General features: G+C 40.2%; 1 protein-coding gene across 26 annotated transcripts in view; it reads left to right on the top strand.

The window, feature by feature from the left end:
* DCUN1D4 (defective in cullin neddylation 1 domain containing 4) overlaps positions 1–27,612 on the top strand; it is an 84,291-nt gene that overhangs the window by 44,401 nt on the left and 12,278 nt on the right. For 18 of the 26 annotated variants that reach the window (XM_081590229.1, XM_081590174.1, XM_081590221.1 and 15 more), the window contains 4 exons: positions 2,731–2,822; positions 10,115–10,185; positions 14,962–15,053; positions 21,811–21,919. In XM_081590229.1, coding sequence (XP_081446355.1) covers positions 2,731–2,822; positions 10,115–10,185; positions 14,962–15,053; positions 21,811–21,919 — 364 coding nt within the window. Of the gene's footprint in view, positions 1–2,730; positions 2,823–10,114; positions 10,190–14,961; positions 15,054–21,810; positions 21,920–27,612 lie in introns of all 26 variants that reach the window. The other 8 variants (XM_081590184.1, XM_081590282.1, XM_081590213.1 and 5 more) reach the window with 1 other exon arrangement.

Below are 27,612 nucleotides of genomic sequence, written 5' to 3'. Positions count from 1 at the left end.
TTCTTTCTTTCCTTTTAAGGGCTTGCTGTCTGTGCCCGTTGAGGACCTCAGGATTGGTATGTATCTGTTCTTTAAGAAGGTTTCACTACCTGCAACAGGAGCAGGATTCCGGTAGCTGCTCTTGCAAGGACCTGGGCCACGTGGCTGAAGGGAGCTGCGTGTCCCCAGTGCTCTGAGCCTGCCTGGAGTATTAGCTGAGCTGACGTTCCTTCTCTGAAGAGTGAGGATTTTGTTAGGAACCATGAAAAACAAGACTGTTGAAACCACTTCTCTTTCAGACAAGTGACCTGCTAATTTTGGTAACTCCCAAGGTCCATTAGGTTTGCTTATTTTAGACATTTTTACTGTTTCAGCCAGATTTCAATGGCCACTTTTGTTCTCTCTCTCATTTTTAAACAATGAACAAACATCGTAGTTTTATGTTTTTCTGCCTGTTTCTATCTTCCTCCATTCTAGCTCTGTAGGTTATTTCACTTCACTGATGTGGCCTGAATTGCCATATTGATAATCAGAGGGATCAGATGAGATCTTTCTGCTACTTTCTCGTTGTGATGTTTCATATACTACAACTCTTAGAGGGTTAGAGAGATGAACTGAGAACATGAAAATCGTGTCACTATTCCTATCTCAAATGAGTGGAAAGTATTATCTGAAAAAACTGTAGCTGTGATTTAGAAGATAATCACCAACACAGTTTAGATCAGTGATTCAGCTTTATGAAACCAAGCTCCTTGACCATTTGGTGGTACAGATATGATTATCAAGGAATTGTTAAATTCTAGTTATCACATAGCATGACTGTATGTAGCACTTAGTATTTTTTCAGTGGAGTCTAAATTCTTTTTAGCGTGATAAAGCCAGTTTACAGTCTGTACAAGGCTGAATTTTCTTCACTGATTCAACCAGAACAGTATATCTCAACAGTCTGAATGTAGAAACAGATAATGAGAACGGAACAGTCTTAATATAAAGCCATATTTTTAAAGCATTTGCAAAAATGTAAAATAATGCCCCTCTTCTCACTTACTATTTTTAAAACTAGAATTATTTTTCATAAAAATACCGTGTTTTAAGACACACAAAAAAACTGGTAGTTGAGTTGCAGAAAGGTGTGAGGTACTCTCATTGATAGCATTTCATTGGTCACCCAGGGCATGGGGAGCTAATTCTATAGCTGGATGATTGGTTGAGTTTCATTCTTGGTCTTTTTTGGAAAAACTTTATTTACATACCACAATGTGTACAGTTTTAAGTGTACAACTCAGTCATTTTTACTAAGTTAGAGTTTTGCAACCATCACTACAAACCAGTTTTAAAAGATTTCTCTCACCCCAGTTAGATCCTTGATGCCCACTTCTGTCCTTATTCCCAGCCCCAGGGAACCACAAATTTACTTTCTGTGTCTTCATATTTGCCTTTTCTGAACATTTCACATTAAGTGAACCTTTATGTGAAATGCCTTTTTTTTTTAATTTAGCATAGTTTGAGATTCTTCCATGTAGTAGCATGCATTATTTATTTTTTTCTGAGTGTTATTCCAGTGTCCATTTTTTTAGGTAGAATATTGTCAAGTAATTCAGACATTACAGTGTCTTACATAGATGTCTAGTTAATTGACCAGTTACAGACTTTGAGCTGAGATAGAAATGTCCAAACTCAGGACTAGAGCAAATCTGTTTGAACCCCTGGCCGGTATCCACCTTTGTTTCCAGGTGGTATGGCTGCTTTTTATAGAGGAAATACAAAACTAGTGGTTTGTGGTTTCAGTATCTTAATACCCTATAACATATTTTGGGGATTTTTGGGTACGAAAACCCAGAATCTCTAATTAGCAGTATATACAGATATCCTGGTGAAAGTCTTGATCGTGAATAAATGCTCCCTTCAAAAGAATTATGTATGATATTATACGTTATGTAAATAAAAGCTGTATTCATAAATGTTCATATATAAATAAGGGATAAAACTTACAACTTTTCTATTGAAATCACTATTTGTAATAATACTGCTTCTTTTCCCCTCCCCAAGTAGGGAATGTCTTGCTCCTCAGCCCCATGACATCATGAGATAAGGAATTCCTGACGAGGGTCACAGTAGTGCAGGAGGAGGCCCTGTGCTTGCTGACTCAGTTCTCTAGCTTAAGCACTGGTTCCACAGGCTGGGACATGCCAGGAGAAGGGCAGGAGCCAGGATTTCTCTCTATTTCTTTTTCCTGAGGTTTTTACCTCTGGAGGCTTGTTCATAATTTGATGTTTCTTTTCATTTGCTTAACAAGTTCCTTGGAGGTCTCTACTATTGCCAGGTTCTTCCTTATACTGTGCTCTGTGCCCAGCTTGACTCAGATGACATGGGCATCAGGAGAACTTAATTCAGGAACATGATTGAATTCTAGGGTCTTCAGTTGAAGAAAACACGAGCGACATTTCTTGCTGCATCTCACTATTGAAAAGTGTATGTCAGATACTTGTTCTGTTCAGCTTTTACTAGCTATTTGTTCATCAGAGAAGAACCTGTATTAAGAGCCCATTTAATTCTATACTAGGTATTACTGTGTTTAAAACTATAGTTATTAAAGGTGACGCTTCCAGATGCAAGAATTGGAATATTCTAAATGTATGTGAAATACCTATTAACTAGGTATCTGATCGGGTAAAATAATAGAAACTATTTGTTACTTAAAAACACTCAGTATCTTCAAATAACTTCTAAAACTCCTTTCTCAATTTCTAGCATGTATAGAAAATATGATTCAACTAGAATAAAGACTGAAGAAGAAGCCTTTTCAAGTAAGAGGTGCTTAGAATGGTTCTATGAATATGCAGGTAGGTAATCATATCACCTAAGGCTGAGCCTCATAAAAATACAGAGTACTTTAGAGGAAACTAAAGAATTAAAAGAATTCTTTTCGAATTTGGTGTGTGTGTGTCTGTGTGTATGTGTGTCTTCCTGTTTTCGAGAGGGAGCACAGTTGAAACAAATCACCAAAGATTCTATTTATAGCCAGCAGCTAAGCCAAAGAATTCAGAACACTAGAAGGGAACTGAAAAGATGAAACGTACTTGGGAGAAATACTCTGGATTGCTAGGAAACCTGTTGAGAATGCTGGTAATGGGTGGCTGCTTGGTTCATGCGTCCAAGTTAAAATAAGCTTTGTTGCTTTGAACCTTTATGTAGTGCAGTGGAATTTCTTATATTGTGTCTCTATTTTGAAAGATCATTTGGCAGACAGTGTTGGTTTTGTCATTTAAAATATCTTAAAACCAATCCCATTTTTGCAGTTTATTATAACTGGTTGAATAATATTAAAATAAAAGGTTTGTTTGTTTTTGTGGCTGTGTATGGTGTAAAAAAAGGGGAAAAGAAAAACTGTCAGAATAGTTTGAACTGAAGGCTATTTTACCTTTCCTCTTCCCCACCAAATTTCTATCATAACATATCCACTTAACAGTTCCAGTGACCTTCAAACCGATTTTCTCAATATCAGTCTCTACTCCTAATCAGGGTCTATGTGTTGCCTATTGTCTAATTTGAAAAAAAAAGAGCAGATCACACATGTCATTCCCTAACAATCCACTACACCCTTACCCCCACTTAAAAACCCCTACTACCTGCGGGAGAAAAGACAGCTAACTCACAGTGGTCCCTTTGCCTGGAGTGTTTTTCTCCATTTTTCCATTTGATAAGCAAATGGTACATCTCTTAGCTTAATTAGCTTAATAGCCTTCTTTGTACCCTTACAGGAAGGACATTGCTCATAACTGGTTTTGATGCCCTTTTCTTGGGTATCAGAATGAGAATTCTTCCTGAGGCCAGTGTTTTCCTCCTACCCCACCCTTTTCTGATAAAAGTTATGCCCCCTTTAGCCACAGAGATTGTTCCTGGGGCTGGCAGGTAACCCAGGTCAGGACCATCAGATAAAATGTCCTGGGGTTTTCAGATTGAAACTGGAAGAAGAGGCTCTTTCTCTTCTGGTGGTAGACTTGAAAGGATGTGATCCTGATTTCCTGTAGCCTTTTTGATTTTTGTGAGCTACCCCAGTATCTTTCTAGTGAATTCTCTTTCATCACTTGAACTAATTTGAGCTGGGTTTTATTTGCAGGGACGGACACATAGTGTAAACACTTACATAGTATTAGAATTTATCTGTTTTTCATGTTTACATCTTGAAACATGACTCTCTTGAAGACACTTTGTTCCTAGTGAAAGTAGTTGGCACATTTCCAGGTGTTCAGTACTTGGATCTGAGTGATGGAGCATTTTCTCGTGTTCCTGTCACTTTGATTATGAAAATTTCTTGCTTTCTTATATTGGTTCACATTTATTGTTATGACATGTATTATAAGAAGGAAAGTTTAAACAGAAAAAGTACACTTAATCCCACCACCATCGCACAGCCATTTTGATACTGTTGTGTCTTCCTTTATAAGCAAATATAAATTTTTCCATAGTAGAAGCCACACTTCTGTTTTCCTTTAAAAGGAAACACAGTACAGTTTTTCCTCCTTGATTGCTGGCTTGAAATTGGGAGTAACTAAAAGCCCCACTTGGCACCTTCTTTCATTTTTTAATATCCCAACCACATGAATAAAAACTGTAGATCAGTATTATTCGGGAAAAACATAGGGAGGGGCCCCGGGAAGGTTGACAGGCTGTGCTTTGGGCTGGTCTGGGAGCAGAGAGCGAGGCTGCAGGCCCTGGTGCCCGGATGCGGGCCCTCCCCTGTGGGTGGTTGTGTTCCCTGGGAGAGGGCCACCTGCCTTGGGTCGACTCCCTACACGGAGCAGAGTGGAGTGCAGGGCGGGAGGGGGCCGTGGCGGTGCGGTCCCAGGACACGGATGGACCTTTGTTCTTCCCAGAGCTCTCAGTTCCATCTCCTGCCCTGCCCTCCGCCCTCTGCCCTCCCTTAGCCTGAGACTAGCCCTCCTTTGCACCTCTTAGGATACAGCCTCTTGCCTTTTAAAATCCCTGTCAACTCAGTTTCTGATTCTCAGAGATTTGATAAATGAAACTCCCTCGACTGGGGCTCTTGTCCTGTTTTCTGTGGTTATAGGTTGACTCACTTTGGTGCTGTGGTACTCTAGTCCTCTGACTTTAAAAAGGGTTGCTGAGGGCAAGTGGAGAAGGAAATGGCAACCCACTCCAGTGTTCTTGCCTGGAGAATCCCAGGGACAGGGGAGCCGGTGGACTGCCGTCTGTGGGATCGCACAGAGTCAGACATGACTGAAGTGACTTAGCAGCAGCAGCTGAGGGCAAGATTGGGGGAGTGTTTTGTTTAGACCTCTGTCTGAAGCTGGAATCTCATTTCTTTTTCATTAAAATAACCAGCTATACATAAATAATTTATATAATAGCTTTCACCTTCTGAAATATATCTGAGAATAAGAGGTGAGAGCAAGTACCCAAGTGCCAACATTTAAGTCACACTGACGCTCACACATGTGAGTTGTAGAAGTTCTGCAAGTCCTGATTGTAGGCTCTTCATCTCTGCTTTGAATTAGGTCCTTTAGCAGAGCTGTGTTTTGGTTTACCAAAGTGAGGTTAGGGATCAGGAGCAGTGGGCTGTCGGTGAAGGAGACGGTGTGGCCCCTTTTGCCCCAGTGATGCAGCATGGAAACTGTACCATGATGGTCTTGGGCCCTCATGAAAAAGTTAAATATATTTAGTTAGGAGCCCCTGCTTAAAATAGCAGTGAAAGTGGGAGGACCGCTATTTTCTAGATTATCGTCAGTATATCTACCTTCTAAATGTACCTCTAGTATCATATCACTAGGGCATTCCATAGCTTTTAAACCATCTCCCTCAAACCTACTTTTAATCCACTTTGTGTCGGCCAGTGGCCTGTTTGTTAGATTGTTGTTTAGTCGCTAAGTCATGTCTGATTCTTTTGTGATCCCACGAACTGTACCCCGCTAGGCTCCTCTGTCCATGGGATCTCCCAGGCAAGAATACTGGAGTGTGTTGCCATATCCTTCTCCAGGGGATCTTCACGACCCAGGGACTGAACCTGTGTCTGCTGCATTGCAGGAGGATTCTTTACCGCTGAGCCACCTGGGAAGCCCTTTTGTTAGATTAAGGTTGCTCAATTCTACAGATAAATGATAAGTCTAGTGTCAGTACACCCATAAGCCCAATGAACAATGTGATTACAAATAGATCTAAATGTGTGCATGGGAATGATAATGAGAAAAAAGGAAAAGTTATTGTAGATAACAGGATTATGAGTAGCTTTTAAGTACTGTTAACTGATAAGCTCTATTTTAATTTTTTTTAGGATAAAATATTAAAGTAATATGAGCCATGCCATTGCAAACATGCTGCTAAAACTTTGCTTTTTATAAAATACACAGATGCAAGTGTATATAAGTAATATGACAATGGCATTGCATAAAATGTGAAAAAAAAAGAAAAAAGCATGGGAAACTTAATGTTACCGCTGCCCAGTGTACCTCAGCAAACCTCTGTGGGCTTGATGCATGCCAGGCTGCGGGGTGCATGTGGACAGCCGAAGTGCTGTGCTTGGAGCTCATTTTGTTGTGTGGTAAACAGACAAATGGAGACGTGCCATTGCTGTGATGAGCATTGACAGGGAGGGGAGGTGGGGTTGGAGGGGGTGTGAGTGGGACAGCCAGCTGGGAGACCCCCAGGCCCTGTGCCCAGGCCGGGGAAGGGCAGGTGGCTTGCTAGGCTCAGGAGTAGGTAGCAGAGACAGAGGGGTTTTTTTTTAGATCACGAAGTATAGAAACCAAAGACAAAAATTTTTCAAGATTGTAAAGTGCCTTTTTTTCCCTCAGCTTTGTGTAACCACCTCCCAATGAGTCCTTTCAGTAGATATAAAAACTCATCTGTTCCTACAAACGGAACCTCTTAGGCTAGAAATAGATGGATACTTCCATCGGATATCATTGCTCTTTAATCTCGTACCCCAAATACTTTATGGTAGTGGAATGAGGATAAGGACTGCGAAACATGGAATTCACACACACAGTGACCTACAGTGGAGTAGTGTACAGAATATCAGCTGGGTGTTTTCACAAGAAGATTACCAGATGGTAAAATAAAGCAGGATACGGTCTGAACCATGTGTGTAGATAAACAAGTTCAGAACTGCATCTCACTATATATTTGCACATACATAAATACATAGCAAAATGGTTCAAGAGAATACATGCCTGCCTGGTAAGGAAAAGAGGAAGGCAAGCTTTCTCTTTACTTCACTTGGACTTCTCTATTTGAACGTTTCACCATATGAATGTATTCATATATCATTTGTGTAATATACACGAGTGTGCACAAGTAGGTATCTGCACACATGTGTGTGCTTAGTCACTCAGTTGTGTCTGACTCTTTGTGATCCCATGGACTGTTGCCCCCCAGGCTCCTCTGTCCATGGAATTTTCCAGGCAAAGATACTGGAGTGGGTTGCCATTTCCTCCTCCAGGGGATCTTCCTTTCCTGACCCAGGGATTGAACCCGGGTCTTCTGCTTTGGCAGGCAGATTCTTTACCACAGAGACACCTGGGAAGCACACACAGACCCAAATGATAAAATGCTAACTGTATTCCCGTTTGCGTTAAGAATGAGATAAGGGTGCCCATTCTCACTCTTTCTTATTTGCCATTGTTTTGGGAGGTTATTAGCTAATCCTGTTAGATAAGAGAAAGAAAGAAGGGGCATAAACACAGGAAAGGAGGAGGCAAAAACAATCATTCATTGAAGATGAAATGATTGTTGTGTACCAGAAGCCAAAGAGAATTGCCTGAAAAGCTTATAGAAATAAATATGTATATATGTACTGTAGCTAAAATTCTATAAAATAACTTATTTGAGGAAGGATTTTTAGAGAAATTCTTCTGGGGTGTAGGGAAAGGTTAGAAGGTTAGAAGGAAAACTTTTGCTTTTTAGCACTTTTATTTTCAGTTTTAATTTTAATTGAAATTTCATATCATTGTATGGATTAATGTTGCCCAAAAAACTAAGTTAAAAATTAAGTAAAGTTTTATTTGATTTTCCTGTAATTAGACAAAATTAAGGATACATTGAAAAACATGTAAAATAAAAGGAGAAAAAAAAAGAAAGTCCCAAAAAAGGTAACAGATTTGAATTATGTGAAACGAAATTATTTGTGATGAAATAGCACATTTGTGATTAAAAGGCAAATAAAGCAGGCAGGAAAAGTATTTGCTCTGGCTAGATTATGTGGAAGAGCCTGAGTGTGGATCTTAAGAGAAGCCAAGGACTAGAAGAGAGAAGTGACACGGGACTGACCAGTAAGTGTGCAAGGTGGTTTTAATTGTCACCCTTTGTTGAGAACAACCACCTTATTATACTTTGTGATCTAGTTATTACTTTGTGCTTTATTTCCAATCTTGGTGGGCAGGGACCATGTATTCTTCCTTGTCAGCTACTTCTACAGTGAATAGCTCTAGGATGTGCCCAGTTGATAATATTTGAATAAAACAGGCATTTAGATGGATTCTGCTGTCTTGGCAGCTTGGTACACCTGAAGGCTGTGAAAGATTGTAGAGTGATTTTTGTATTCTGATATCCATCCATTCATTCAGTAAAATTTATTGAGCAACTACTTCATGCCAAGGTAGTAGGTTGAGGTTATAAGAAGAATAAATAGCTCTTACTCTATTGGAATTTAGAAGGAGAGGTAGATGAACTGGGACTTGATGCAAATGTGGGAAAAGTATTCCTAGCATTGCATGGGGACTACCTGACCTGCCTCCATTGGTGGGGGTGGGGAATTGGGAGGACTGCCTGTATGGTTCCCATCTTCAAGATGGAAGGAGCTCACACGAGAAGAGGGGAGAGGGAGATGGACTGAGGCCACAAGAGTAGTACCACAAGTACCATGTAGTAGTACCACATGTTAGGGTGTGTGTGCGGAGCAAACCATGGGCAGGTATTTCTGGATCCTAATTTTTATTCATTCAGCAATATTTATTTGATTCTTTTATTTCCAGGAAACTTGATTTGAAGGTGGAAAGTTATGAGGCTGAAGAAGCAGGGTGGCAGTAGATCATAAAGAACCTTATTTGATATCCCAGAGACTTTGGACTTCATCCAGAGATAGTAGGGAGCTTAAAATCAAAGGATTTTAAGCCAGGATGGAGTTTATGTTTGAGGTGGACCTTCCAGGTGGCTTGTGCAGGGTGAGTCAGAGCAGGACGAGGCTCTGGAAATAGGGAGACCCTGAGGGTACTGCTGTGGTCATCTAAGTGAGAGAATGATGTCTGAATAATAAGTCAGCAATTAAGAAATATTTGGAAAATAAAATTGGCAGCATACTGGATCATTGATTGGCTCTTGAGAATGTAGGAGAAGGGGGAACTGAGGGATGAGGCCTTCCATTTCAGGTGGTAACCCAAGACACTACAGAAGGATAATCTCAGCTACTCCAGGGAAGCCACATAAAACAAGAGACGGACTGTGTCTATTGGATGTGGTGATTAGAGCTGATTAGTGGCCTTGGTAAGGGGAGTTTCCATGGAGGGAGCGGAACAGAAAACAGTTGCCATGGTTGAAGAATGAGTGGGAATGCAATAGAGCTGGGATGTGTGGACATTTCCTTCGGGAAGAGAGAGAGCTAACATGGAATGTGAAGAAAGGGCTATTATCGCCTTGTGTAGAACAAGAAGACTGCTTGATTTTTTTTTTTCTGTATAAAAGAAACAATTATATTACTTCCCAGTTAAGTTTATAAAGAATATTATGTGGTTTTTTACTGTGTTTCCAAAATTTTTTTTATGTGTTGAAATTATTATCAAAATAAGAATAGAGATTTTTAAGCTACTTTAAAGAATAGAAATTGAATACCTGTAACCTTATCTTTAGATATCAATTATATGTACATCTATTTGTAGGTTGAAGGACTTGGCCATAAATTGATGTAAATGATTGTGCAAAGCAGAATCCTTTAAAGATAGAACTTAAATTCCAGAATATTTTTCAACTTATACTTGGTAATTTCTTCCTTCAGAAAGGGTTTATGGTCTTTAGGTGTTATTTGATCTTAATAATACGTATTTTAACAGTATAATGCTACAGTAGTAGTAATAGTATCTGTACATGGTTAGATTTACTTTATATAAATTGCATTTCATCACAGGTACTGATGATGTTGTAGGTCCTGAAGGCATGGAGAAATTCTGTGAAGACATTGGTGTCGAGCCAGAAAATGTAAGTCTAACTTACTAATTTGGACAAATCAGTTGATCTGATTTTGTCTCTCAACAAATAAAGCAACAGTAAAGAAGTAAGGATATGTTAGTTTTTATGAGGCAATCTAAGAAATAAGTTCCATTCTGAATTGGTTTGTAAAGCAGAACTTTTTTTTGCAGTTGATGTGGTGTAACTACAGTTAGTAATTTTTTTTTCTCATTTAATTTCTTAATTTCTTTAATTTCACTAATCAAGTAACTAAACTAGACATTTAAAAAGTGGTGTATGCGTGTGTACCTTCGATGACAGATAACTAGGGGACTGATGGCATTGTGTATCTTTGTCCTCTGTAGTTGTTCCAGCCTAATGTAGAGTTTGTCCAGGACTTTGAATAATTAATTATTTATAAGAGTTTTAAATAGACTGTAATTATCAAGGATTTTTCACAGCTCCTTCACTTCCAGTTGAATTTAGCTTGGAAAGTGATTGTTTTTAGTGTAAAAGCCCTAAGTATTTCCCTTAAAAAATTCAATTAGAAGTTTTTTACATACTTAATTATTTTTGCCTAATTCTTATCATCATGTTATTATTGAATATTTTTCCTATTCCCACATCTGTCTTAGTGTAAAATGAAAAATTATACAGATACCCTGGCTCGTTAGCTATACAGTTTAATATTACAGCCCCCAGTTTAACAAATACTTCTTACATCCTCAATGAATTTATACTCTGGTAGAGCTCCCAAGGGATCATCCCTTTCATCAGAGTATTGGTGAGATAACATGGTGCCCATGCCGATATGTCATGCTCCTGGAGATTTCACAAAGAAATTTTATTAGAATTCTTTTGTTACCATTTCTATGCCTACATCTTCCCCACTTCCTCCCAGTAACACTTTAAATTTTCTAAAGAGCCTTTGGACTGATTTTTGCCTTGTATTTTTAATTTTAATGTGATCGAGTTCAGTTTGTTGTGGTTCAGTTGCTACGTCATGTCTAACTCTTTGCGACACCATGGACTGCAGCATGCCAGGCTTCCCTGTCCTTCACTATCGCCTGGAGTTTGCTCAGATTTATGTCTGTCGGGTCGGTGATGCTATCTAACCATCACATCCTCTGCTGCCCTCTTCTCCTTTTGCTGTCAGTCTTCCTGGCATCAGGGTCTTTTCCAGTGAGTCAGCTCTTTGCATCAGGTGGCCAGTTTTGGAACTTCAGTCCTTCCAATGAATATTCAGGGTTGATTTCCTCTAGGATTGACTGGTTTGATCTTGTAGTCCAAGGGACTCTCAAGAGTCTTCTCCAACACCACAATTCGAAGGTATCAATTCTTTGGTGCTCAACCTTTATGGTCCAACTCATATCCATACATGACTACTGGAAAAACCATAGCTTTGTCTATTCAGAACTGTGTTAGCAAAGTGATGTCTTTGCTTTTTAATGTGCTGTCTAGGTTTGTCCTAGCTTTCCATCCTGTGAGTAAGTGTCTTAATTTCATGGCTACAGTCACCATCCACAGTGATTTTGGAGTCTAAGGAAGTAAAATCTGTCATTGCTTTCACTTTTCCCTCATCTGTTTGCCATAGAGTGATGGGATGGATACCATGATCTTAATTTTTTGAATGTTGAGTTTTAAGCCATCTTTCTAGTTCAGATGTCTTGATACATTATCCAGATTGGTGCAAAGGTTTGGGGACAGCTGGGTCAGTAGTGTTTTGCTTAATCTCGTCCATAGCCAGAAAAGAACATTTCACTGACTTTAAGAAGGAAGTTTTCTGACAGGGAATGGGCTAAGGTTGACAAGTGTTTTCTGGAGAGTAGTATAAGAGGGGCAAGAGTGAGCTGGCTCTGAGAGGAGTGCCAAGTTTCTACCCAGGGAACAGCAGTCAGCATGTAATCAGGGGGTGGGCAGCAGGGCCTGATGGTGGGGAGATTGGGAAGTGTCAGGCTGCAGGTGTCAGAGGGAGTAAGTGGGCCTCTGCTCTCAGGGGAGAAAGGCCTGTTGGGTGGGAGGAGTGCTGCAGCTGTTTCTAAGCAAAAAAACTAGCAAGGCCCAGCTCGTTAAAGTTCCTCACCCCCAAATACCAGTGTGTGTGTGTCAGTTGCTCAGTCATGTCTGACTCTTTGTGGCCCCATTAGACTGTAGCCCGCCAGGCTCCTGTGTCCATAGAATTTTCCAGGCAAGAATACTGGAGTGGGTTGCCTTTTCCTACTCTAGAGGATCTTCCCAACCCAGGTGTCAAACCCTCATCTCCTGCGTTAGCAGGTGGATTCTTTTACCACTAGTGCCACCAGGGAAGCCCCCAAATACCAGTACTCAATAAAAAATAGTTGCTATTGTTATCTTTTTTGGTAATTATGAGTCTTTGGTTTTCCATTTCTGTAGGAATAGAAATAATCTTGAAATGTTGAATCACATAGAAGTCTAAAAGACCCAATTCAGACTATTATTCCAAAGTATTTATTATTGTATTTCAATTTAAGATGCCACTAATAGAAATTTTATTATTTTATTCATCACTTAAAGGGAAAAATGTTAAGTAAATCTGATAAGCCATCAGCTATGGGTACATCCCAGTTTTAGAAATTGTTTGAAAAACAAACACTGAAGTAGTTTTTTAAAGGCTTATCTGTATTGATAAGTGAGCACTTTAAAGTATTTAAAACCCTTGCCTTGCCTGATATTTATAGCTTATGAAATTTAAGCAGGCTTGTAAAATTCAGGTCAGCTTTCATTTACTAAGGTAACAATGAAGTTCTTTAGTTAGCTTCTTATTGGCTGTCCTAGGGAAAGGTCTGTTTTGTGTAAAGAAATTCCCATTGTGATACCTGCTTTGGCTGTTTGGCCACATTACATGCATACTGTATGTGTGTGTTCCTTTGCCATAACTTTTTGTTTGTTTTTTTTTTTAACTTAACAAGTGTTTATGTGGAATATTTAATCTTTCTAATAGAGGATTGAGTATAGATACTGTTTTAGAACATATCAAATTTGAATTAGAAAGTGTATATGTACCATCGGAGAAGGCAATGGCACCCCACTCCAGTACTCTTGCCTGGAAAATCCCATGGACGGAGGAGCCTGGTAGGCTGTAGTCCATGGGGTCGCTAAGAGTCAGACATGACTGAGCGACTTCACTTTCACTTTTCCTGTTCATGCACTGGAGAAGGAAATGGCAACCCACTCCAGTATTCTTGCCTGGAGAATCCCAGGGATGGCGGAGCCTGGTGGGCTGCCGTCTCTGGGGTCACACAGAGTCGGACACGACTGAAGCGACTTAGCAGCAGTAGCAGCAGCGTATGTACCATATCTTCTTTGTCCATTCCCTTGTTTGTGGACATTTAGGTTGCTTCCAGGTCTTGGCTTGCCTCATTTTTTTATATCACCCTGATTTCTTCTCACTGTCACCATCATCTGACTCAGTTGGGCACCATCTGACCCAGATTGTAGTTTTAACAGTGTGGGGCAGTTCTTCTGGTGTAAAGAAATGAGATTACCTGCCAAATGCCATGTTTGCTTGTCCCCAGCCAACTGTATTATAGAAACATGTATTTTCTTCCCATTGCCCTTTTTTTATTACAACAAGTAGACATATAGCCGTTCCGGGTATGTGTGATCTCCAGTTGAGAACTCGAGTTCCCTTCTGTATGAGTGACTGTCCAGAGATTGCCAGCCTTGCAGAGTGGCAGGCTGGTCCTAGGAAGGCCCTGTCCCACTTCTTCACCTCTCTAGGAATGGCATGCTTTGTTTTTAAGTTACTCCCCATCTTGTCTTGGGTCTTGAGGTAGATGAGGTGGGAGGGCTTCCTCCTCTCTCCCCAGTCCAGACGGCCTCAGCTCTGTCCTTGTGTAAGAACCCCGGAGAGCTTGCAGCTGGAGGCGTCTTCGAAATGCAGTTTTGTCTTTTATACCTTCAGGTATTTATTAAACTCACCATAACTATCTTGGTGCCACTCTTTTCTCTAAAACATCTAAGTGAAAAAGTGATGAGTAGTGCCACAAACCAGTTGTCACAGTTGTTCATATCAGCAGAATTTCAGAAGATCCACTAAAAGCAAGGATGGTGCCCACTGAGAAGTGACTGAGTGGCAGTCTATTCAGCCTGTGCTCGCTGCAGGCACAGTGCCATAGACGTGTAATGTTGGGCTACATTAAAATCACCTCCCCCCTTTTAGAGTTGAATTTACAAATATGATATCCACTGTCTGTCCCACCACCTACCTTTTGGGTTTTAACACTCTGTTCTGCACGTCTCTCTTCATTTTCACTTAAATCTTGGAACCTGTTCCATATTTGTGTTGATGGCTCCACTTCATTTGTCTCAATAGTAACATCGTTTTCCTTTGTATAGAATGTGTTTAGCAAAGGTGTGTTAAGTTGTCCCTTATTAGTAGGTATTTGGTTGTTCTCAGTCTTTTACTACTACAAATGGTCCTGTAGTAAGTCTTGATGCCTGTTCAGCTTTGTGTACATGTGTAGGTGTATCTATGAGATAACTTCCATAGGTGGAACTGCTGGTTCCAGTCTTGATACTGCAGAGCCACCCTTTGGAGAGGTTAATCCCTTTATACTTTCACCATCAGGCATCAACAGAAGTCACGTTTGCCCAAACCCTTGTCAGCGGACTGAATTATCAAACTTCTAGATGTTTGCCAAACTAAAACTCATTTTGGAGTTACCCTGTTCATAGTTCAGTGACTAAACTACTGTGAACATTTGGTGTGATATTAATGTATTTAATTGCTGAGATCTATTCTCCTGATTTGATTGGTCTTCCTGCTTGTTTTGTTTTAAACAGGTAGTTATGCTTGTCCTAGCTTGGAAATTGGATGCACAAAATATGGGTTATTTTACTCTACAGGAATGGTTAAAAGGAATGACTTCTCTACAGTAAGTCCCGAGGCTGCCCTGAGGTGGGGGTGGGAGTGGGGGTCCTTGCTCTCCCCTGGCTGACTGCCTCCCTCTGGGACCTCATCTGGGTTGGGTGACTGGAGGAAAGCCTGGGGGTCTGGGCAGGCTTCACCTGTGGTCACAGGTGTGAAGACCAAGCCCCGTTTTCATATGAGGAGGAGGGCTATTATGGATAAATTTTAGCAATTGAGGTTTTTATATAATGTACACTGTTTATTTTAGTATTCTTCTAGAGCATCTCAATAGAAATGGGTCATCCTTTTCTCATATATGTGAGCCACATATATAATTTAAAATTTTCTAATAGCCACATTAAAAAAAGAAAAAAGAAACAGGTAAAATTTGTTTTAATGTATTTTACTTAACCCAGAATATCCAAAATCCTATCATTCTAACATTAATCAATATTTAAAAAAAAAAAAATCAATGAGCTATTTTACTTTTTTTTTTCGTATTGAATCTTCGAAATCTGGTGTATATTTTACATGTATGATACATCTCAGTCTTCATTAGCTGCCTTTCAGGTGCCCAGTTGCTGTGTATGTTTAGTGGCTACTATCGACAGCATAGGTTTAAAATCATAGTGTTAGCATCTGGTTTGTAGTTACTGAGAACAGTTGAGTAAAGTATAACTTAGAAGTGAAGATATTTTTCTTTTATTCGATATATTCTCACATTAGCTTTGTGAAAATTTAAAATTTCATTACTCTAGTGATTAAAAATTAATAATAATAAAGATTCTGTTCATGTTACTTGGTACAGAGTTGAGGAAAAAATCAGTGGTTTTATGTATTCACTTTGTGCTTACATGCATGTGTGTCTCTGTGTGTGTTTACGTGTGTGTGTTTGCTAAGAGTTTCACTCAGGAAAACATAAATTGTCATTCTTTTATCCACTGAAAGGTACAAATGAGGTGAATGATGAAACATTTCAAATGATATTAAAAGAGGAAGTGCTAATTCTTAGGATAGTATTGAATAACTGATCTAAAGTACTTGGAATGGCTTTTTCTCTTTACTTTAAGTAGGAATAATAGACTTGTATTAAAATTGGAATTGAGATGGCTTAATGGTTTTATTTAAATAATTTAGAAATTTGTCAACTTTTAATATCATTGTCCCTTGGTCGTTGGTAACAATGCTTTATTTTCACTGTGCTTTAGTACACTTTTATGAGGCCTTTTCACTGTTCTCTTATTTGATCCTCACACCTACCTTGACAGATCAGACTTTATCCTGCCCATTTTACAAGTGAGGAGACAGAGGCTTCCAAGGGGTATGTGATTTGTGATGGGATTAGGGATAGGAAGAAAACCTAAGGCTTCTGATTCTTCAGTCACATTCTTCCTCTAACAACTATTATCTGATGACACATGCATTTTAGGTAAAAGCCAAATCACCCTTTTGCAAATACACTTTCCTCAGCACGCTCTAGAATTTTGGGGTTAAGTCTCTGGGATCTTATAGGATTGTGTTCGTCCTGTTGGGAAACATCCCCTCATGATGTTAAGCCTACTAACTCTTGCATCATTTTCTTCGCTGCCTCTCTCTGTTGCTTTCCGGATAGAACACAGGATGGCTGCTCGTTTTTAAGTATCCTTGTAATGATGAATGCAAGGTTAAATCAAGATTTTATTCAAGGCTTTAGAGGAGGTACCATCAACATTTTTTCAGGCACATTTTCATTTGTCTTAAGAGGGTATAATATCCCATTTTTGTATAGTTATAGATGTGTTTTTACATTTGCCTTTACAGAAGAATATTACCCAGTGCAAGGCCTTGCTCATGTTTTGAGGATCACACTGTCTGGGAACTGAACTGTGCAGTTTCCTGAAAGAGGCCTTGCACGTATGCTCTCGGGGTAGGGGGTGCCACAAGCTCTTTGTCGGGAACTCTGCTTGACACTTTGTGTGACACAAGTGGTGGCAGGTGGATTCCCAGAGAATGCTGCCGCTCGGTCCTCGTGTTTCACTGTGTAGTAACAAACCTGATCCACTGCAAAAAAAAAAATGAGGTGAAGATGATTACTCACAATAACCTCTAAGGTTCTTTGTAGTTCGAAAATAGTGCAATTTCAAATTTTATGAATTTCCACCCCCCTCTGCCTCCTGCCTCCCTAGATCCGTCATTTGTTCAGCAAATATTTGAGTGGCAGTGATGTGCCAAGCACGGAATTCTAGGTCCTGGGGAAACAAAAGCCAGGAACAAGACAAAGTCCATTTGAGGCAGGAGCTTGGAAGCAATGTTCAGCCAAAACATCCAAAAGTAATAAGGTCACTTCTGTTTATGCTACTTGTATTTATAAGGTATTTGCACCCAATAAATAAGAAAACTCAGAGGCCAGTCTTTTATTGCTTCTAAAGATGGAAAATAGTCCATCTTTTGAATGATCTATTTTGTCTTCTATTTGGAAGTTTTTCCTTTTTTCTCATTTTTGGGTTTATTAAACCTGTCAAGTGAACTTTTTTGGACTCAAGTGGAAATTAAAGTGTAAAAAAAGACATTTTTTTTTTTTTTTAAGTTACTGTACTGTGGGTGCATGCTTGAAGTAGGAAGCCCAGGGGTTTTAGAACCAGGGAGTTTTGAATCTGCCACTTCCTGGATGTCTCTGGTAGTGTCCCTAAAACCAAGAAGGTTGAAGTGATGGAATGTGGGGCACCCAGAAATCAGTTTCCTGGATGCTGTCTGGAGGAGCTCTGTGCTTGGCCTCTCTAGGGCTGTGTTTCGTGATTCTTGGAAGAAGCGACAGCAGCTGGTAGGGAAGGGAACATTGATCTCCAGGCTCCTGCGATGGTTCTTAGAGAAGGCACAGCTCTTATTTATTTTGGCCCTGCCATGTGACTTGTGGGGTCTTAGTTCCCTGACCAGGGATTGAACCCATACCCTGGGCAGTGAAAGTACAGAGTACTAACCACTGGACTGCCAGGAAATTCCCAGCTCTTGTTTTAATTGACTATTTTATTTTTTGTCTTGTTCCAGCATGTGGGTTTAAGACCTCTGATGAATTAAGCTTATAGAGCATTTAAGCTAAACAAAACAAAACCAAAAAAGTATGTTAGCCTTGTAGCTAACTTTGCATAGAACTGATGATGGGCTGGAAAAATACCTTTGGGCTGACTGAGTGAAGGGGTGAAGGCTCTCCCTGGGTGATAGAAGAGAACTACCTTTGAGTTTATAACCTTTGAAGATTATCCTCATTCTTGTTACTTCTGACTGTGTTTCAGCAGCATAGTTCAAATAAGCAGTGATTCCACAATATGTGCATGTTTTCTTGTGGCAAATGATGCCCCTTAGCAGCATGGCACTGTCACTCTGTGACTACCTCATTCTTGTATGTGGTACACAGGAAAGCTGGGGGAAATGGGCTGAATGATATGGCTGCTTTCCGAAGTCTCGGGCCAAGCCTGTTTCTTCCATCTTTGTTGGAACGGAGCCGTCTGCAGATGACCTTGTTGAGTGGCCACTAGATGGCAATGTACGGCTCGGACAGGGTGACTCAGCGGCCTGGATCCCTGGTGGGGGTTAGTCCATGGGCTCTACGGGACCAGGTCTCTTTTAAAGCAAATTAAACTCTTTATTTGGAGAAGGAAATGGCAACCCACTCAGGTATTCTTGCCTGGAGAATCCCATGGACAAAGGATCTTGGTGAGCTACAGTCCGTGGGGTCGCAACGAGTTGGACACAACTGAACAACTAACACTAACACTAAACTCTTTATTGACAGCATCATCTCTAATCTCTCTTTAATAGACACATGAAGTGAAAGTTTACTTTGGGCATTTTATGTGTGACTCTCCAGACCAGCTCTGTGTGTCTTGCAGTGTCAGGACATCTTTGCCGGTGTTGGTTGGAGTTACTCCCCAGCTTGCTGTAGAACTTCACATTCACCTTGCAGCTGCATTATTTTCTTTCAGCTATGCAGTGGTTCCTGCTCTAGAATCTGTTGAAACAAGCAACTACTCTTCTTCCTTTCATTGGGCAGAACTAAACTAAACCAGCTGGCCCAAATCTGGTCATTTTCCTGTGGTTTTGGTCCTTAACCTTTTTTCCAAATGAAGAGGGGAATTCCAGCCTTAGGTGTTTTGGGGTTAGCTGTTTTTCTTCTCTTTACTCCTCCCCCATATTACTCCTAATAAGATATTACTCATATATCTGTGATAAGAAAATCAAACCGTAGAGTAGAGAGCCCAATACACAGTAAGCTCTGCTCCTACTCCTGCCTCGCAGGTTCCCACGTACTGCTTTCTCATGCATCCTTCTAGCCTCCATGAACCCTATGGGTTCTGGCACTAACTGTCTAACCAGGCTATCAATCAGTGTCTTTCCCCCCCCATTCCTAACCTTTTCCCACAGAGATCCAGAGTGGGCTTTTCAAGATGGAAGCCTGATCATGGTAACTCTCATGATAGGAGGTGGCTTCCATTGTTTCTAGGTATTAAAAAAAAAACCCAAACAAACAAAAAACCCCACTGTGGACCACAAAAACTTTATGGTCTGGCTGTACTTCTCTTGCAGCTTCTTTTTGGACCACGTTCCCTTTTACTGTACCCAGTCTAGTCACATGATTTTCTTCTAGTCTTTAGGCTTGGCATGCTGCTAGACCGTTATGCATACTATTCCTTTAATCTAGAAAGACCTCCTCTCCAAAAACATCTAGTTTCCACTTATCTTTCAGCTCTCAACTTACAAGTCAGTCCGTTAAAGAAGCCTTTTCTGACTTCTAAAGTTAGCCTAATTTTAATCTTTTTAAGTTTTCAAAGAAATCAAGAAGGATAGTCTAAATTCTTGTAAACTCATAGACGTGAAACATTTACTGTAACGTTTGACTTTTAGATATTTTATCATCTCAATAGATCATGGGAAGCTTTTTGTAGATAGCTACAAAAAAATTGCAAAAATTTCACAATTTTAGTGGTGAAAATAAATCAGTGTGTTCTGTAATGAACTAGGTTGTGGTTTAATAAAGTATGTAAAGTATTTATATTGTTAATACTTGTAATATGTATTATCTATACTTGGTAGGAGGTAAAAGCTCTATAGGGAAACCTAAAGAAACACATCCAGCATTGAAAATCTTTAATATTGCCAGTGAAAATGATGACTCTTGGTTCTCAATTTTAAGGACTAACTATTAGGAACAGAAAGTTAGCTTAGGTGGGTGGGGGGTCCAGGAGGGGGAACACATGTAAACCCATGGCTGATTCATGTCAATGTATGGCAAAAACTATTGCAATGTTGTGAAGTGATTGGCCCCCAACTAAAATAAATAAATTTATAAATTAAAAAAAAAAAAAAAAAAAAAGAAAGTTAGCTTGTAAAAATAGCCAAATAGTCTACTAAGAAAAAGACTGTGATGCTACTTAAGAAAAAGACCCTGATGCTAGGAAAGATTGAATGTAGAAGGAGAAGGGGATGACAGAGGCCGAGGTGGTTGGATGGCATCACCGACTCAATGGACATGAGTTTGAGCAAGCTCCGGGAGATGGTAAAGGATAGGGAAGCCTGGCGTGCTTCAGTCCATGGGGTTGCAAAGAGTCGAACACGACAGAGTGACTGAACGAGAAAAATAAACAGTGTGTCACTTACCTGTGAAAACAGGTTGTCATCACCAGGGCTTCCTGGAGAAATAACTGATTTCAAATCTAGGGTAGAGAGAGTAGTACAAAGTGAACTAGAATATCTTGTGTCAGAAAGTGAGGATACGCTCAGAGACGGATGGTGGGGACGTGTCAGAAGGACACTGGAGGGACAGCTGTCCACCATAAAGAACGAGGACAGTAACAGATAATAACCCTGAGTAAAAGGCAAAAGTCCTTTAGTCCAAAACTTAGAAAGGTGGTGAGTGGAACTCTCTTTATAGAAAAATTCCAACCTATAAGTGTAAAAGCATGATAGAATTAGAAAAATCACCATTTTGCATCCTCAAATGTAAAACTGATTTAGGCAGGGATCATAACAGATGCTGAACCCACCTGGTGATAGGTTGTTGAGGAACAGGATTGTCAGTCTCAAGGTATCATCCTCGAGGTTACACACCATTTAGAGGGGCCAAGAGTACCTTTTTAAGTGGAGATGGGCAGGTACTACCTTCACCACATGAGTCATCTTAGTATCACCAGTAGTGGAATGGACTGTCCTCATGGGAGGAGAAGCACATAGCGTGGAGTGTTCTTATCATGAGTGCTTAATCTAAGTGTAATCATAGGAAAATTATCTGAGATTCTCCAAAACAACTAGTCTGGTCCCTTCAAAAATGAGATTGTACCTTCTAGAGACTAAGGAGTAGACACCTGAGAGCTGTGCATAAGCCTTGATTGGATCTCACATGGAAAACAGGAGCTGGGGGAAAATTGGGAAATCTGCACGTGAGTCATATATTAGTTAAGAAAGTTATCATTTCTAGGATACTAAGAGTGATGATGGCATTGAGGCATTTAGGAGTAAAGCATTATGTTGGCAACTTACTTTGAAAAAGCACAGAAAAAAGCGCTTGTATGTGAGAGCACAGATGTGACAGTGTTCATGGTGGACCCAGGGAATGGGCACGTGGGTACTTATTTACAGGACCTTCAGCTTTTCCGTACATTGGAAATTTCTTAAAAAGCATAGGAAAAAAAGCTCATTGAGGACGTGTTCCAACTCCAGGGTTTTTATTGTCTTTTGGGATTGTGTTTTATATTACTGCCCCACATCAGAAAAAACTCAGGTTATAATTTGCCTTTATTCTGTTTTTCTAGATGTGATACAACAGAAAAACTCAGAAATACTTTGGATTACTTAAGATCATTATTAAATGATTCTACAAACTTTAAACTTATTTACAGATATGCGTTTGACTTTGCACGGGTGAGTCCTCTGGATCCTATCCAGATGTTTCTCTCTCTCTCTCCCCTCCCCTTTTTCACTGCCTTTTGAGGTTTGTTTTATATACTACAGCAAGGAAGTTGAGTAAACTACTCCCAGGATGCTAGTTAGAATTTCTCTCTACACATACACTTTCTACATGTGCTGAGTCTGGGCAAGAATGTAGTATGTCAACAAAAAGCTCTAGTGACAGGCCTTTAATAGCTCGTGTGATTGGCTTAGAAGTAATTATAAATGGACACATCATAGACATTGTTCTAAGCAGCTCTTAGGTAAGCTTGGAAAAGCTTTTCCTTCTCACGAAACAGCAAACCTTCACCCATTGAATTGCCTGGAATAAGGTAGTCAGGTCGAAGCCAGTTTCACTTTGGGTGCTGGATCATACCTGGAAATCATTTGAATTGCAAATGTAAGCTAATTTCAATGGACAGGATTCAAATGTAGTTTCTGGTCATCATTTTGAAAAATGATCATCTTGTTTGTCACACAGTGAGCCAGGCCAAGTTTGTGATGGTGGTTCTACCAGAGTGAAATAAAGCTGTATTTTTCAGCCTGGTCACCACAGGTAGTGAGTGAATCCTGAGGCACCAGTTGGCATTGTGTTCATTCACTGTCCACAGCCCGTACATAACGCTTATACTGTATTGCAGGATGGTAGTTTTCTGTTCTGTTTTTGTGTTAGGTGGGTTCAGGTGATTAGGCTTTCCTGACTGATGATTTTTTTTAATGATTTCTTTTTTTTAAGCAGAGAACTCAGTAACAGTTCTTTTTTTTTCTAACCACCATGTGGATCTTTTCACTTTTCTTCGCTTTGGCTCTGTTAGTTTAGCCAAAAATTTATTTGCTGTTGAGATCTGGTGCACCTACAGCACAGCAGTAAGTTCACTGTGGTGTCCTCACGTGTGAATTTTTGCAGCCTCAAATAAAATTAGGACACGCATGAAAATGTATAGATGTTAGAAGTGATACGGTCAAACTCAGATGCAGTGTTTCACTCAATGGCATTTGTATAATTGTATCTAAAAGTTGTTGGTCAGATGCTTTTAGAGTAGATGCGTAGTTTCCAGGATTAAATATTTTCCTTCTCAAGATTTTTTTCCTCCCTGAGTCAGCATTGTCCTATCACATGGGTGAAGTTTTGTTTAGAAGCATCATGCCTTTTCACCAGAACAACTGTATTTTCTAACTTCCTTGTTTGGGAGTGAAATTTCCCCACATATCCACTGCTTTAGAACTGGGTTCAGTTTTCCTTCATCCTGGCTGTCTGTCCCCTTCTCAGTCGGTCACAGAGGCTGCTTCCTCTCTCTTGTGCTTCTGCTACATCCTTGGGGTTGAGGCCGTGCTCGTTGCCTGCACTGCTCCCGTGGCCTCTTGTCCACGCCCTCTCCCTTCTCACCAGGTACTCACACCAGCAGGGCTTGGTCCATCTTCCCGCAGCCTTGGGCCACTTGTCCACCTTCAGCCATGAGCACCATCACCTTCATGTGAATATAGCACTTCAATCACCATGTGGACGTCACAGTTGCTTCCCTAGCAGCTGAGTGATAAATGGGATGGTTTCGTTCTCTTTCACCAAGGAGTGGGGTGAACTGGGGCCCTCTGGTTGCTCAGCAGTAGGTCCAGGACCACACTCAGGTTCTGGCTCCAGGTCCCATCTCTGGGTTCCTCCAGGCCATTGCAGTCCAGTCCCATCCAGGCATCCCCTTCCACAAGATGCCTGTGCTCTGCTGACGGTGAACTAGCTGTTTGCTGAACCTGTCTCCTGCCCCTGCCTTTTGCCATGCCAAGCACTGTCTGAGCCTCGTCTGTATCCCCGCTGCTCGCTCCAGCACCAGCTTCTGGGCCAAGCCGCCTGGCTCCACCGTCACACAGGATCATCACTTACATGGCCCTCATGTCCCCTCTAGCTTGGCCTGGGAGTTTGGGTCCAGGCCTGCATTTTTTCTGACAGTTTAAGGGACTGCATGTTTTCTTTCTTCCTATCTCTGGTAGCAGCCTGCAGAAATCTTTGCCTTTTAAAGAGAGTATCAATAAATATCAGTGAATTAAGCCCCATTATGTAAAGCCATGTTATATAATGCTGAATAACAGCCACCCATATTTAATCATTACCAAATAGATTCAGTTCAGCTAAAATATACCCTAAGATGAGTTTGTTACTGAATTTGTTTTATTTAGCTGTATCCCACAAGTTTTGAGGTGTTAAATATTCATTTGCATTCAGTTCAAAATATTTTCCTGTTCCCCTTGTGATGATGTAGAAGTGTGTTGTGTTATTTGCCAACTACTAGGATTTTTCCAAATAATCTATCATTAATTCTGCCATGGTCAGAGAACATGCTGTGTATAGTCTCAGTCCACTAACAGGTATGGAGGCTTGATTTATGGTCTGAAATGCGATCTGCTGTGATGAATGTTTTATGTATACCTGCAAAGAATGACTGTTCTGTTGCTGTTCAGTGGAATGTTGTATAAATGTCAATTAGGTCAAGTTGATTGGTAGTATTGGCAGGTCTTCTGTATCCTAATTGATTCCTGCCTACCGTTCTGTTATTTGCTGAGAGACAAATATTGGACTGTAATTACTTCTGTTGTTTTTGTCATTTCTCGTTTCACCATATTTTGAGGCTTCAGACTAGATGTAGATATATGTAGTATTGTTATGTCCTCTTGAAGAATTGACCTTTTAGCATTATGAAATGTCTCTCTTTATTTCTGATAATATTCTTTGTTCTGACGTCTACTTTGTCTGATAGACATATAGCCATTTCTGCTTTTAAGTAAAGTCTATGTGATATGTCTTTTTTCATCCTCTTTAAACCTATTTGTGTCTTTATATTTAAAGTGGGTTTCTTTTAGATAGCATATGCATAGTTGGGGCTGCCAGTATATGTCTTGAGATGCTTAAACCATTTACATTTAATGTATTTATTGATATGGTTAAGTTTACATCTCCTGTATTGCTATTCATTTCCCTTTTTGTCCCATCCATGTTTATTTCTTTTTTCCTCTTTTCATGACTTCTTTTGGATTTTTTTAGACTCCATTTTTATCATTCCATTCCACTATTGTCTTATTATCTGTATCTCTGTGTTATTTTTTGTGATTAATCAGGCTTTACAGCACACATCTTTAAATTCTCAGTCTATCTTCCAATAATATTATACCACTTCGTGTATAATGTAAGAGCCTTTATAGCAGTACACTTTCATTTTGCCCTTCTATACTTTTGGCTGCTGTGTCACACATTTTACTTATACGTGTGTTACACATCTCACAATATATTGTTTTAGTCTCTTCAGGCTGCTTAACAAAATCCCAGAGACTCAGAAGCTTATAAATAACAGAAATTTATTTCTCACAGTTTAGGAGGCTGCAAAGTCCAAGCTCATAGTGCTGGTAGGGTAGGTGTGTCTCTGCTGTAACCTCACATGGTGGAAGGGAGGAGGGAGCTCCCTGCAGTCTTTGTTTTAGGGGAGTTCCTCCACAGTCATGAGGGCCCCACCTCTTATTACCATCACTTGGAAGAGGGGAACACAAACATTCAGTTCATAGCATATATTGATATTGTTTTTGCTTTAAATAAGCAAAAATGTCTTTTTTAAAAAAGCAACTTAAAAAAATTATTTGATGGCACTGGGTGTTAGTTGCAGCATGCAGGATCTTTAGTTGCAGCATACGGGCTTTTAGCTGTAGCATATGGGATCTAGTTCCCTGATCAGGGGTTGGACCTGAGCCCCTGCATTGGGGAGTACAGAGTCTTAGCCACTGGACCACCAGGGAAGTCCCAAAGATGTCTTTTATATTTACCCAGATATCTACCACTTGTCTGTGCTTCCTTCCCTTTGTGTGGATCCAGATTTCTATCTGGTATCATTTATTTTCTGCCTAAAGAATTTCCTTCAGCATTGCTCATAGTACAGATTTTCTGGTGATGAGTTGCTAAGCTTTTACTTTGCCTTCAGTTTAGAAGGTACTTATCTAGATAAAAGATTTCTAGATTGACCGTTTTTTCTTTTAGCGCTTTAATGCTAGCTCTCATTGTCTTCTGTCTTGTGCAGTTTCTGATGATAAGTCTGATGTCATTCACAATTCCTTTGAACATAGTGTCTTGTTTTGTTCTCTGGTTTCTTTTATTCTCTTTTCACTGATTTTCGGCAAGTTGACTATGGTGTGCCTCAACATAATTCCCTTATGTTTATTCTGATTAGGATTTGCTGAGTTTTTAGGTCTTTGGACTTAAACAGTTTGTATTAAATTGGGAAATTTCTCACCTGTTATTTCTTCAAATAGTTCTCCTGTTCTCCCTCTCTCTTCCTTGTGTGACTACAGTTATACTTGTGTTAGATGCTTGGTACTGTCACACAAGTTACTGATGCTGCTGCTGCTGCTACTGCTGCTGCCGTTAAGTTGCTTCAGTCGTGTCCGACTCTGTGCGACCCCATAGATGGCAGCCCACCAGGCTCCGCCTTCCCTGGGATTCTCCAGGCAAGAATACTGGAGTGGGTTGCCATTTCCTTCTCCAATGCATGAAAGTGAAAAGTAAAAGGGAAGTCGCTCAGTCGTGTCCGACTCTTAGCGACCCTATGGACTGTAGCCTACCAGGCTCCTCCATCCATGGGATTTTCCAAGCAAGAGTACTGGAGTGGGGTGCCATTGCCTTCTCCGGGTGCTATGTTCAGTTTTGTTTTTGTTTTTGTTTTTTCTTTCTGTTTCCCTCTGGGTAATATTTATTACTGTATCTTCTAGTACTAATATTTTCTTCTGCTTACCCCAGCTGGTATATTTTCATTTCAGATGCTATATTTTTCATCTCCAGAAATTCTGTTTGTGACTTTTTATATCCATTTCTCTCATCATGATAATATTTTCTTCTGCCATCTTAAACTTCTCAGATGTGTTTATGACAGGTGTTTTAACAGCATTATGTTGTGGTTCTGTCATATCTGTCATGTCTTTATCTCTTTCTCTGGTTAAAATTTTTATTTTAGTTATGGGTCATATTTTACCGCTTCTTTGCATTCCTGATAGGTTTTTTTTTGTTTTTAATTGGATGTTGAGTATTGTGTTTTAGGTTGTTGGTTGCTTGGGTTTGTTGTATTCCTTTAACTAATGTTGGATTTAAATTTTTTTCCTGGTGTGTATTTAAGTTACTTGGAATCATGTTGTTCCTTTGAAAGGATTGGTCCAGAGCAGCCTCAGTCTAGGGATGACATAGCCCCACCAGGAAGACAACACCCTCCTGAGGATTCCACCCAAGGCCCTGTGTATTTTGAGAATTTTTGACTGTGGCTGGTGGGAATCCAGACTGTTCCCAGCCCTGTGTGAGCTCTGGGAATTTCTGCATGTTCTTCTGCAGTGTTTCTTTCCCTAGACTCAGGCGGTTTCCTCTCACATGTGCACAGACAAGTCCTCAGCCAGCAACTGGGGAGACAGTGTGGGTCCCCGGGTGTCTCTGTGCAGTTCTACCTCACTGGTGTTTTGCCCCACAAATTATATGCCTCCTTGAAATCCACAGACTGTCTTTTCCAGTTTAGTGAGTTGGAGTTCCACTGGGCTGGGTTTGGGTTCCCCCTTCTTGTGCTGTAGCCTGGAAACCACTCCACACAGTATGCTAGTGTCACTGGGGGCTCATTTCTTTTTCTCAAAGACCACACAGTAGCATTTGTTAAATT

The sequence above is a fragment of the Giraffa tippelskirchi genome, chromosome 1 (assembly GCF_054371585.1).
Source record: "Giraffa tippelskirchi isolate mGirTip1 chromosome 1, T2T-mGirTip1v1.2.pri, whole genome shotgun sequence".
NCBI lineage: Eukaryota > Metazoa > Chordata > Mammalia > Artiodactyla > Giraffidae > Giraffa > Giraffa tippelskirchi.
The sequence above is the reverse complement of the archived record's forward strand: the minus strand, read 5'-3'. Positions and strand labels throughout refer to the sequence as shown.